The sequence below is a fragment of the Myotis davidii genome, unplaced genomic scaffold (genome assembly GCF_000327345.1).
Source record: "Myotis davidii unplaced genomic scaffold, ASM32734v1 scaffold339, whole genome shotgun sequence".
In the NCBI taxonomy this organism is placed as follows: domain Eukaryota; kingdom Metazoa; phylum Chordata; class Mammalia; order Chiroptera; family Vespertilionidae; genus Myotis; species Myotis davidii.
Window position 1 is genome coordinate 486,636 of NW_006290778.1, and position 12,898 is coordinate 499,533.

At 38.1% G+C, this 12,898-nt stretch overlaps 1 protein-coding gene across 3 annotated transcripts in view; it reads right to left on the minus strand.

Annotated features, from left to right (window-relative positions):
* Window positions 1-12,898, minus strand: part of KDM3A (lysine (K)-specific demethylase 3A) — a 62,536-nt gene that overhangs the window by 44,594 nt on the left and 5,044 nt on the right. For all 3 annotated transcript variants that reach the window (XM_015564077.1, XM_006763982.2, XM_015564078.1), the window contains exons 2-7: window positions 9,258-9,413; window positions 7,482-7,592; window positions 3,688-3,790; window positions 2,602-2,726; window positions 2,286-2,358; window positions 2,087-2,175 (exon numbers count right to left, since the gene is read on the minus strand). In XM_015564077.1, coding sequence (XP_015419563.1) covers window positions 2,087-2,175; window positions 2,286-2,358; window positions 2,602-2,726; window positions 3,688-3,790; window positions 7,482-7,592; window positions 9,258-9,413 — 657 coding nt within the window. The remainder of the gene's footprint in view (window positions 1-2,086; window positions 2,176-2,285; window positions 2,359-2,601; window positions 2,727-3,687; window positions 3,791-7,481; window positions 7,593-9,257; window positions 9,414-12,898) is intronic.

Below are 12,898 nucleotides of genomic sequence, written 5' to 3' on the forward strand. Positions count from 1 at the left end.
CTCTGCATCCTCTGCTGCTGGGAAAGCGGAAACCCGCGGGCCCAGACTTGTTTGTGTTCTACAATCGAAACTCTGTATCAACTCCAGCTCTGAGATCCTGGCTAGCTGAAAGCAGGTTTCTGGAGTTTGTTTAGCTTCTATATATGTAACAATGTTTCAAACTGCAAGCTCAGAGGCCGGCAAGGCAGGCGGGAAACGTTGGTTTCCTCAGTCACTGAAGCAAGCAAGCCTCATGTTAGTTTCAAGCTGCCTGGCTGCCCGCCGCCATCTTGTTTGGCAGTTAATTTGCATATCACCCTGATTAGCCAATGGGAAGGGTAGCGGTCGTACGCCAATTACCATGTTTCTCTTTTATTAGATAGGATTACCACATTCCACAAGTAACTCCTTGAAGGTTATAAATTGACTTGCTCAACTACCTGTCCAAAGACTGATAAACTTGACACTTTGAAGAACTGGTACCTTTCCCCACAGGAGGTCCCCACTGACCCGAGTCCTGCCTATATCCCAGGCTGCTTCCTCCAGGATCCATCAGGATGCCATTTGCTATTCCTTGGTCCCCTCCCCACCAAAACATCAGGTGGCTTTCCTTTTCATCACGCCAACATTTATACTGATACATTCTGTGACAGGCAACACCCAATCAACTTCTTCAAACTGGCCTGTATTATCTCTATCCAAGATCACTAACAATTTATCCAATGTCAAAACCTTTCTCTTTTAGCTTCTAATGCTGTGGATTACTTGACAATATCCTCTGTGAACTTAACTCTAAAAGGCAATAATCACTTACTTGATGTCCTTACTACAGTAGTTCCTCTTTATCTGCTATTTCACTTTCCATGGTTTCAGTGACCGGCTATTAACCATGGTCCAAAAATATTCTATGGAAAATTCCAGAAACAATTCATAAATTTTAAATTGTGCACAGTTTTGAGAAGTATAATAAAATCTTGCTCCATCCTACCCAGGGTGTGAAGCAGCCCGCTATCCAGGGTATCCACTCTGTACATGCTACCCAAATGCTGGTCACTTACGAGTAAGGTAGGTTATCAGATCTACTGCCATTATATTGCAGTGTTTGTATTCAAGTTACCCTATTTTACTTAATAATGGGCCAAAATGCAAGAGACCCTGGCAATTTGGCTATGGCAAAGACCAGCCATAAATGTTATCATAAGTATCTGTACAGTAAAAACATTGTATATGTATGGTTTGATATAACCTGTGGCTACGGGCATCTACTGTGTGTGTGTGTGTGTGTGTGTCTTAGAATGTATCCCTTTCAAAGAAAAGGGGGGACTACTGTACATTAACTCATCCTTGTAAATTTTAAGGCAAAAATGAAAGGTAGTAATACTAATTTCCATAATTACCTCTTCAATCTTTCCTGAACAACCTGATCAGACCTACGCACATAGAAGGAAGATAGGGGTATTAGATACTTTGATTTACAAAGTTGTTAGTCAAGTATCAAAGCTCCTGTTGCTTATATAAAGGTTTGATATTCAGGAAAGCCAATCATTCCCAGATGCTCAGATTCTTAAGTGTTGTCCTAACTATTTCAGAACAGAATTAAGTCCAATATTTGAACTCACAGTGACCTTTATAGAAGACTATACTTTTTGGGGCAGAAATTATAAACACAAACCAACCACTTCCTTCAAAAAATGAGTATCCAGTCATAAATGACCAATCAAACCTTGTTATTATTGAGGAGGTAGGAGTCCTATTTCAGTACCAAATCTACTCAGAAATTTAAGGTTCTTGCCCTCTTCTCAGTTTAGGAGTTCTTCCAGTTTCATACACAACAACTCAATTTACCTTCATAAACACCTCCATATCCTGAAATTTTCAAATCTACTGAGAATTTTCAGAAAACATCAAACAAAAAATTTTTGCCCAAAAATAGTGAACCAGAGATCTGTATGACCTCTGCCTGCTTGAGGGTAGAAATTATGGCCAAGCTCTGGAATAGCAAAGAATAGCAGAGAAAGAAGACAGCTTTACAACCACTAAACAGGCTGGCCACACACTGCTAGGGTTAAAGAACACTCCAGGCAAGTGACAAAATACATCAAGTTACCTCAGAGCAAGATTTTGCTTGTTTGGAAACTACGCTTCCGTTATTCTCAGAAGACTTGCGTTTCACAGCTCCAGTTCTTGTAATATTACCTAAAATATTTAAAAATAATTAAGTTGGCTTCCCTATTTCCTTTAACATGAGGATAAAGGGGAAAGACAGGAAGAAAAAGAAAGAATTTAACCAAACAATATTATCTTACCACATGTCACAAAGTTATCATGTACAACTTCAACATGAATCAGTGACGGATCAACAATTTTCAGTGCTGGAATCTTAAAAATAAATAAAACAAAGATAATGAAAAATTAAAAAATGCTCTGGAACATACCAGAAATTAGCTCTTTTAACACAATAGGAACTTCTTACCAATAATTTCTTTTAAGATAATTGTGACATTTCCCTTTCTACTCTAATATTTTAACATAATAAAGGTGTTTAGTTCCTTTAAGATATCATAATTCCTTTTTATAATTACCTTCCCCTGTCATATTACATGCAATTGTCATCATCTTTACCTCCTCACAGTTGACTTGAAGAGTTTTGGATGCTGGGTTTCCATTTATAACGGTTGCGGAAAACCACTGAGTTGATGGGTCCAAGCTATAAATTTTTACTTCGGAACCAACTAAGTTTTTGTCACCTTAAAAGAAATAAAAATTTTAGAGCAATCTGCATATCTTTCAACAGCACCATCATCCAAGATAATCTTTTCTGAAATCGTTTATAAATGTAATAGACAAAAGTAAACATTAACAGATATTTCATAAACAAGAGAAGAAAGACATTTCCGCAAAGCTAGGAGAAAATTTAAAACTTTTTATTTTAAAGCTCCATTCTCCTATTGATTTATCTTAGAGTGGCAATATTTTTACTTTAGCATTTGTATCAGATCAAATAGTATCAGAAAACTCATTGAGCTCTAACTCACTGTCCTAGAAAGAGTCCTTTGAAGATCCAAAAATTCAGGAACCCCATCAGAACTGCTAAGTCTGATAAAAAGACTTTGTGCCTGGTCAGCATGGCTCAGTAGCTAAGTGTTGAACTATGAACCAGGAGGTCTCGGTTTGATTCCCAGTCAGGTCACATGCCTGGGTAGTAGACTTGGTCCCCAGTGTGGGGTGTGCAGGAGGCAGTCAATCAATGATTCACTCTCATCACTAATGTTTCTCTCTCTCTCTCCCCCCCTCTTCCTTCTTCTCTGAAATCAATAAAAAAAATGTATATTTAAAAAAGACTGATTGTAAAACTGAACAAGAAACTCAATAACAGTAAATGGAAAACTCAGGATTACCAAATTAATGTTTCCTTGATTTTATAAGACTGGAATTCCAAACATATCCAATTCCATGTCTAAATATAGCTGAACTTTTAAGATATCTAGCTTACTTCTATAGTTTTCACATAATCCCCAAACGGTCCAAATTTCAGAGGCTTTAGAATATATTATAGAATACAAAGTCCTTCAATCATCTAGTTGCATGGGAGAAAGCAGCAAAGGAATTTCTAAAAAATTAGAAACTGCAATGAAAGGAGTGAAAAGGGCTAAAACATAGCTTTTCTTAGAAGCTAATCATTGATCAACTCATGAACTATCCACATACCTTGTAAAAGATGGCTTTCATCCAAATGTTTCACAATCAAAGCTTGAAATTCTTTACTGACATCATGGTTGTCCATAAGGGAAAGTCGAAGACGGTTTACATCCTGAGAAATGGAGGATCATTACATTTTAAGGTAACAAATAAAAAGAGTTATTGAAATTCCAGTGGATATTTTAATCAGAGAGGTTAAAGTAGTATCAATTAGCCATTTGATGGCACCAATGAACCAGACAGGTCATAACAGGAAACCATATGAGCACAAGACTAAGGCAGATTGAAGGGAAGTCACCCCAAGATAAGAGCAAGACAAATACTAAGAGTGGCTCAAAGCACAATTTTAAATAAGACATAACTTTGGTTATGGGAAACATAATAAGCAAACAAATGAACAGGTGAATCCATGTCCAAAACACCAGGGTAAAAGACAGAGAAACAGATCCATACTGTCGGCTCACTGACATTGCTGTTTTTAACAAATCATTTCACACAGAATCATTTAACCTAACTAGGATTCCAAATGCAGTCTTCAACAGTAAAGGGGTGGAGGGTGATGATGACAAAACTTGAATGAACAGCCTAAATCTTCAGTGAGCCAATTTTGAAACACTAAATTCTTGGCAGTGGTTCTATTTCGGGCACTATTCCAGTCTTCTGGCTTTGTGCATACACTCAGTTATGATAAATGTATACAGAAACTGTCTTTAGGAATAAGCTGCCAACCCAAACTATATTGCACAGAAGCCCTTCCAATACCAGGCTGTCATGCTTTTCTGCCACTGTGAATGGCTAAAAATAAGTTATATTAGAAAAGATAACTAGTCTTTTATAGGCCATTCTGGGGAAATGCAAGTAATATTAGACTTAACCTAGAGTCTTCATAAGAGCTCAACATTAATTACCAGAATGTGTCATCTGTGAGGGTTTTTTTCCCTCATGCTACTGCAATTTCAAAAAATCTAAATGTGTTCCTACTACTATGAGACAAAACAGCACAGTAATAGGGAAAACCACAAAAGGCTAAATAAGTTAAAATAATTCTACTCGGCTTAGAGTTTTAGGCTCATCAAAGTGCCAGAGAGCTGACCTGGACACTTTGTCTTTTTTCTTAACCACAGATAACTGAGCCAAATTCAATCCAAAAGGCAGACCTTAAGTTTCAATACCAACGTTTACATCGACTACATGATTTTCGGACTCTCTGTGCATTACTTAGACAAGCATCGTCCTGCAGGAATCACATCCCCCAACCTAGAGTTTCACACAGTAGAAGCCTGATGTGAGCATATCCATAAGGGAATGCCCTGAAGCACCAAACTTTGACCCCTGTTGTCATCAATAAAAGTCAAGAGCATGCCGAAACCGGTTTGGCTCAGTGGATAGAGCGTCGGCCTGCGGACTCAAGGGTCCGGGGGTCAATTCCGGTCAAGGGCATGTACCTGGGTTGCGGGAACATCCCCAGTGGGAAATGTGCAGGAGGCAGCTGATCGATGTTTCTCTCTCATCGATGTTTCTGACTCTCTATCTCTCTCCCTTCCTCTCTGTGAAAATTCAATAAAATATATTTTAAAAAAAAAAGTCAAGAGCACGTCACAGTCTCTCTCAATTGTTATACAAAACAGCATTCACACTGATGGCCACAGTGCATCTCCCTGAGAAAAAATAAACTTCCTATTAAGATTTTTCTTTTTCCATCTCAATAGACAAAATTATGAGTTCTATTTAACTGAAAAGCTTGAATACCTGCAAGATATAAAACAGAACTGTCCTGGAGAAAAAAATGCTAACAAGTAAAATATACTCTATCATTATGTAAAGCAAGATATCTCCACAGTCCCTCCTATATGTTCCTCAGTCCCTAAGAGCAAGTCATTCTTTCTTTTAAGGCAGGAAAAATATCAAGATGCCTTATCTAATATATGAAGGTAACTGTACCTGAAGTTAAATAAAAGCATCTCCCCCTGTTCCACTTACTTAAACATTATAAAATAAGTGAGTGAACCTGTTTTCACTCACTTCTAAGATGTGGAAGTAAAAGTGAGACGAGTAGAGGAAAAAGCCAGTGTTCTGGGTTTTCCAATTCAGGGCCAGCAATGGCAATACCCATTGGCCCTAGATTGCCTTTAAGCAAAATAAACAGGGTGAAGTGTTCTACAGGTCACTGAATAGAAGAAAGTAAAGGGGATTATTAAGCTTTCTAAGTGACATCTAAAAGATGAATATTATTATAAGACCAACATTATTCCCAAGGTATTGATCTGTGGAGATAAATTAATCTGTGTGTTCTTCCCCTCCTAACAACTTCGTAATAAAGAAAACAATCCCCTATGAAGAAGATACAGAAGCCTAAATATTGTGAAGAAAAAGGTGGGAGTTTTACAAGCTAATTGGAAAGAACACACACACTCACACGCAGTTCTCATTATTCATAGTTATGTCCTATTAAGTCACCACAAACACTGAATTAGTGAACACTGAACTACTGCTCCTAGAGGAAAGATAGGGTTAGGTTCTTTCAAGCCTCTGGTCACAACATTTTCATCAACTGATCAATATATAACCTTGTTTTATGTGTGTTTCTGTTGTAAGGTACATTATTTAGCATATATTACTGCATTATTAGCCTTGAACTCAAGACCAATAGCTTATTTATGTATCTTCTCCCTAAGACAAATCACAACCTTCCTGTATTTAGGAACACTAGATGAAACGCCAGCACTTTTTTTTTTTTTTAATTTTCACCTGAGGATATGTTTCTTGACTTCAGACAAAGAAAGAGACAGGGATAAAAAATAACATCTAGGTCAGAGAGAAATATTGATCTGGATCAAACCTGCAACCCTTTGGTGTACAGGATGGTGCTCCAACCAACTGAGCCACTGACCAGGGCCAGCACTACTTTTGAGGGCCATTTAAACAGGGAAATCATCAACAGAAAGCACCAAAATTCAGCACAAAGCATGTCTCGAAAATAGACTTTTTTACAATACAAGAGATGAAACAAGAAGGCAGAATACCACCTTACTTGACCTCAGCTGGGAACATGTGTCAAACAATTCAAATTTTTTGTCACTCTGGACATGTCTGTGAAAGCACCAAAGCATTGATTTTGGGATCAGAAATATATTTAGCAAGTAGGCAAATTCACAAATATAGAATCCATAGCTAATGAGGGCTAACATATATGTGTATATATGTATATATAGATATATGTACACATAGAATGATAGTCAATCTTTTAAAAATTATTGTCCTATCGCCTAGGTGTTTCCACACACACACACACGCACCCCATTAATTGTAGTACCTTTGTCCTTCCAATTTCATACAGTCAGCACTAACCCAATGACTAACACTGAGGGATAATGCCTAACAATTATCTGTTGATGGGATGGGTTCTTTTCTCTGTTAAGATATCGGAATTAGCCTTAGCCAGTTTGGCTGTGTATTTGGAGAGTCAGCTGGTGGACCAAAGGGTCTCAGGACTGATTCCCGGTCAAGGGCACGTTACCTCAGTTGCAGGCTCGATTTCCAGCCCCAGTTGGGGCATTATAGAAGGCAACCAATCAATGTGTCTCTCTCACATCAATATTTCTCTCTCTTTTTCTCTGTCCTCGCCCCATCCCTTTCACTCTCTCTAAAAAAAAAATCAATGGAAAAAATACCCTCGTTTAGGATTAACAACAATAAAAAAGATACCTGAATTAGAGCAATCAACATCAGTACTTTAGTTCTCATGTTAAAGGACAATTTTATAAATTCTGTTTTAAGCATTTAATAATGTTTCTGTGTTATACCTGTATAGGCTTCAAAAGGTCTTTAGAAAGAAATACTCTCTGTTGATCTCCTAGAAAGCGAATAGAAGTTATGGATCCCAAACCAGCTTTGTCCAACAGAGATTTGTATACCTAAAACAAAACAAAAGAAAACATTTTGGCATCATAACTGCTGTCAGCATAATTCTGGAAATGGGGAATGGTAATATTGCACACATGCAGGAAGAGAGAAAGCCATTAAGTTTTTTATTCACTGCAAGTATCTCGTTAACAACTATTTTTGCAACCACAACAAGAGCACACAATTTTTATCCAATCAATAATTTAAACCACATACACATTCGGGAGTTATTAACATACAAGTCTGGGCCCAGAGACACATGGCTTCCCCAAATTTTATGCAAAAAATTATGTGTGCGTATATTTTCCTAGAGAGACAGGACCATATTTTTAGCAAATTCTTAATAGTTGGGAGAAAAAAAAAATACAAAGAGCAAAAGAGCCGAGACCGGTTTGGCTCAGTGGATAGAGTGTCGGCCTGCGGACTGGAGGGTCCCGGGTTCAATCCCGGTCAAGGGCATGTACCTTGGTTGTAGGCACATCCCCAGTGGGGGGTGTGCAGGAGGCAGCTGATCGGTGTTTCTCTCTCATCGATGTTTCTAACTCTCTATCTCTCTCCCTTCCTCTCTGTAAAAAATCAATAAAATATATTTTAAAAAAAGCAAAAGAGCAAAATACAACTTTAACTAAAACCCTGCATCTCTCAAAAATCTCTAAAAGCTGTTCTGACTCATGGGCAAGCCTTCAATTTTCCAGCACAGCACACAAGGCCCTTCACAATCCAGTCAGCCTTTCAGTCATCTTCCGAGCCTTTCCACCTACCCAGATCCGCCCCTTCCACCGCACGCCCCAGCTCATGTCTCATAAAACCTCAAATGGCCTCTCCAAACATAGTAATAACGCTTTTCCTCTAACTTAATGATGTGGAAATGGCACAATCATATCCTGACTGTATCTTTAGAGCCAGAGAATATAATGACCCAGGGGGAAACTTAGAGGCCCTGAGATCAAGACTGGAAACCCTTCCAGGAGCCAGGCAACAGCCATTATTCAGTTCTAGTCAACGGTTGTGATAAAGATCTGCCACAGGCTCAAGTTTTGCCATATTTTATAGTTTTTTTCAAAAGAAACTGGAAATCTAGATTTTTAAGTGAACATTCCATATTCTTTTTTTTTTAATATGTTTTTGATTTTTAGAGAGAGAGGAAGGGAGACAGAGAAATAGAAACATCAATGAGAAACATCATCAAGTGGCTGCCTCCTGCATACCCCGTACCGGGAATCGAGCCTGCAACCTGGCATGTGCCCTGACCAAGAATTGAACCAGTGACCTCCTGGTTCACAGGTCAAGGGTCAACCACTACACTCCACATTCTGAAAAGCAGATAACTAATTTAAATTTTCTTAAAACACTGTGAGGGTCAAATCAAACAGATCTGTATGTCTGAGTATGTCTACTAGTTCCCGACCTTTGACCTTTGGCATTCCCCACATTACTTCCATTCCTAGTTTTCAAGTGAAGAAAATAAGGCCCAAGAAGGTAAGGGCCCAGAGCTCCTAGCAGGACTAACCAAAGACCCAGGATGCTCTTCTGACTCATCTACACTGACATATATCTACATTATTATTTTCTAGAGGGCTGAATATAGGCATCACATATATATTTTTCTTGTTTCACTCATAATGGATGAAATGCCCTTTTCTCGTTGAGTTCAATAAGCCCAAGCTTTTACTCACTATCGCAGGCCACTGTACAATTCGTTCAGAAATTTCAGGACACTTTCGTTCCGCCAAAACCAAGTTATGCTCTACTAAAAATGCTCTCCTCAGAAGGCCGTAGACTTCTATCCATCTTCTCTTCCTCCAAGATTCCCCATCAAACTCCACACACACCTAGACAAACAGAATGGGGAAAAAGTAGATTTGATTAACAAAAATAAACAGAAAAAATGCTCAAGTTGAAGAATTATACCCTTTTTATTCTACTCAAATATCTGAATGTACTGTTCCCCTTTCCTGCTCTTACTTTTCTTCACACAATAAACTATGCAGACATGGATCAAGCTCTGGCTCCCAAACCACTTTGGGAAGCAGAAATCAAGGGCTTTGAGGGCCAGTCCCTGCCCCCAAAGTTACCTCTCAGGAGCCCACAAAGCACAGAACCCCCATGTAGAAGGTTCTTACCTATGTTAATTAGACATCAGAGTTTAGAATTGAAGACAAATTTAAAAGAAGTACTAATTGCTTAGCACTGTAACTCTATGTTGACATTGTTTGTGAGCTTAAGATGACTCTCCATGACCACAATCCACCACTTGCTTTTGAATTCCCCTGGTATCAGTGGGATTTAGCACAAGGCCTAATAGATGGCACAGCCTCAGAAATCCCTTTCAATTGAATAAGCTGGGAAATTTACCCTAGCATCTAAGATTACTTTGCCAAACAGACAAACAAGTAATTGATAAATGACCCCAGAGTTTTCCAGGACTACCTCTAGCTTCTTATATGAAAGTTAAACTACAATGGAAATACCACTTTCCAAGAAATTGTGAAAATTTCTGCCTCAGACCTGCAAAATATGTTTTAACCCTAAAGCTAAAACCCTTACAATTTGTATATTCTAAGACAGGGGTGGGCAAACTTTTTGACTCGAAGGCCACAATGGGTTCTTAAACTGGACCGGAGGGCCGGAACAAAAGCATGGATGGAGTGTTTGTGTGAACTAATATAAATTCAAAGTAAACATCATTACATAAAAGGGTACGGTCTTTTTTTTTTTTAGTTTTATTCATTTCAAACGGGCCGGATCCAGCCGCGGGCCGTAGTTTGCCCACGGCCGTTCTAAGACATAAAAAAAAAATTCACTCCAAAAGTGGGTCTCTCACCCAGAAATAGAAACATTCACAAAACCTTTAATTTGATATAAATCGATCAAAACACACTAACTTACTTATTAACCCATTATAAACGCGCTACCCCTTAATTTATTCTAAACTTTTTAATGGGTTGGGGATTTTCTGTATTTTAATTTATATACAATAGACTTCCTCAATATTTGGTGTAATAGTCACTATTTGACTTAAAATTCTTCCTCTTACTAAAAAGGCCTTTCATTTTTTTTATTTCAAGTAATTAGTTAATAATTCTACAGCACTGTTCATAATTTCAGACAGTATCTCCCTTTTTAACCTTTAACTTAAAAAAAGTTTAGGTAACTTCCATTTATCTGTCAGAACCAAATTAAAAAGTCCTTTTCTCAAAGAAGTCCAAGAGAGGCTTCCTTGCTAACTATACTCAAAACACTGTACTTCTCCTTCCCAGCACTTACCCACATTTTGAATTATTGATCTGTGGTTACCTGACTGACATGTTATAAATTCTAATAGGTCGAAGTCTGTGTCAGCTTTTACTTACCACTGTGTTTCACTGGTATCAGTCCCAAGTCACTACTCAAAGACTTGCTGAATAAATTTCTCTCTGAATTAGGCTCTTACCTCTGTTCTCTCACCCATTTAGAAGGGAGGAACTTCCTAACTGACATACTGTTAGTCCCTATCCCAAACCTTCCCCAGTTTTATGGTTATCAATGAAATTGAAGACCTACCCCAAACCCCAGCCCCCCAACAACAAAAAGTGCATCCCTAACTTCCCAAGCAACTTCTCCCAAAAAGCTGCCTGTCTTCTTCATATGGCAGGCTTTTAACCTTGTAGTTAATAGAGAATAAGTGCAAATATGTAAATACTATTATGTGACAAGGCTCCATGGGCTCTCTCTTTGGTTCTGTGTATTCCATCCATCACTATAACCAACCAAATGATGCTTTCGCAGAGGTGGTCAAAGACTGCCCATCCTCCTTTATTTCTATTTTCCTAGCCACAGAGTTCAGGTCTTCTGGCATCTCCTCTTCTGACCATATCATATCAACCTCAAACCCAAGCTAGCTTTGGATGACAGTTTTCCCATTTGTTTCTGGAACAAATTTCAGAAACAGAGAGCTCTGGTTTGAATCCCAGCTATATTCAAGTTTTCTTAGAATGAATTTTGGAGCATAAAATAAAATATATAGGATTACAAAGGAAACCAATTAACCTACACCCCAGGTTAAGAACCCTTGCTTAGAGCAGGCTTTTGTGTATGACCTGCTGCTCTCCCATACTGCTGGCAGTATTGGAATAAATGCTCATATGATTTAAACAAACAAAGCTTGCTTAAATCAAAGCTCTCTGAATCATGTTTTGATAGTTTAAAAATGAAAGTACTAACACCTACCCTTCACTGCATTGCTAGGTAGATTTTAAAGACAATTTATATAAAGTATCTGGCAAGGAGGCGAGGTAGTTTGAAAACCCTGTGATAATTCAAATCTTAATTTATCCTAATTAATCTTAACTCCTTCAGTTAGGAATGGAGGAGAGAGGATCTTCAATATCATTATCTAACATATAACCCAAAATTTAGACAGGGTCTCTCTTTACATCCTAATTTTTGAATGATTTGAAAATAAAATTTAGTTCCTTAAAAATAATTTAGTTTATGACTTTGGGAGTATTAGGTTGCATTGGTCAAAAATTCACATTAACTCTGGTTTGAAAAAAAGATGACTTAAAAAAAAAATATATATATATATATAATGGTGTGGCGGTGAGTGTGGTTACAGTGGGAGTGGAAAGGACATCTGTAATACTTTCAACAATAAAGAAAACATCTCTTCTGCATAAATTTATATGAAATGACATACCAGTAAGAATTCAAATCCAGAGGGAACGAAAGTGTCTTGATCAAGCTCCTACAAGCTGACAGATGTAACTAGTTTTCGTTCTCCAAATTGTGTTCTTTCTTCCATGTTCCCTTGGTGTATCTACAAAAATGTTATTTATGCTGTCTGACTCTAAAGGCCAAAAAGAGGTCTATTAATTATAATTCTTAACCTATCATTTCCAATATTGCTATTCCAGATAAAGACAATGTGACTGCTTCATTAGATTATTTCTCTAAACTGCTTTTCCAAGTAGAGATAATAATTTTATGATTCCTTCATTTACTCATTCAAATATTTTGACAAACACTACATGCCAAGCAGTGTTCTAGGTACTAAGGATATAAAGGCCAGTACCGTGGGGCCTTGACTTACGAGTGTCCCGGCTAACGAGTTTTTCGAGATACCAGCTGTCTCTCAGCCATTTTTTTGCATTGAGTTGAAAAAGTAATTTGAGTTAATGAGCTCCTTAACGAGCTCGGTCTCGGAACGAATTAAACTCGTAAGTCAAGGCTCCACTGTACTCTCGAGGAGAGCCTGGCCCCCTCAGCCTGCAGCTGCCAGCAGGGTCTGCCCTCCCTCACCTGGGCTGATGGATGCCTTCTTGGGCCTGCAGCTTCC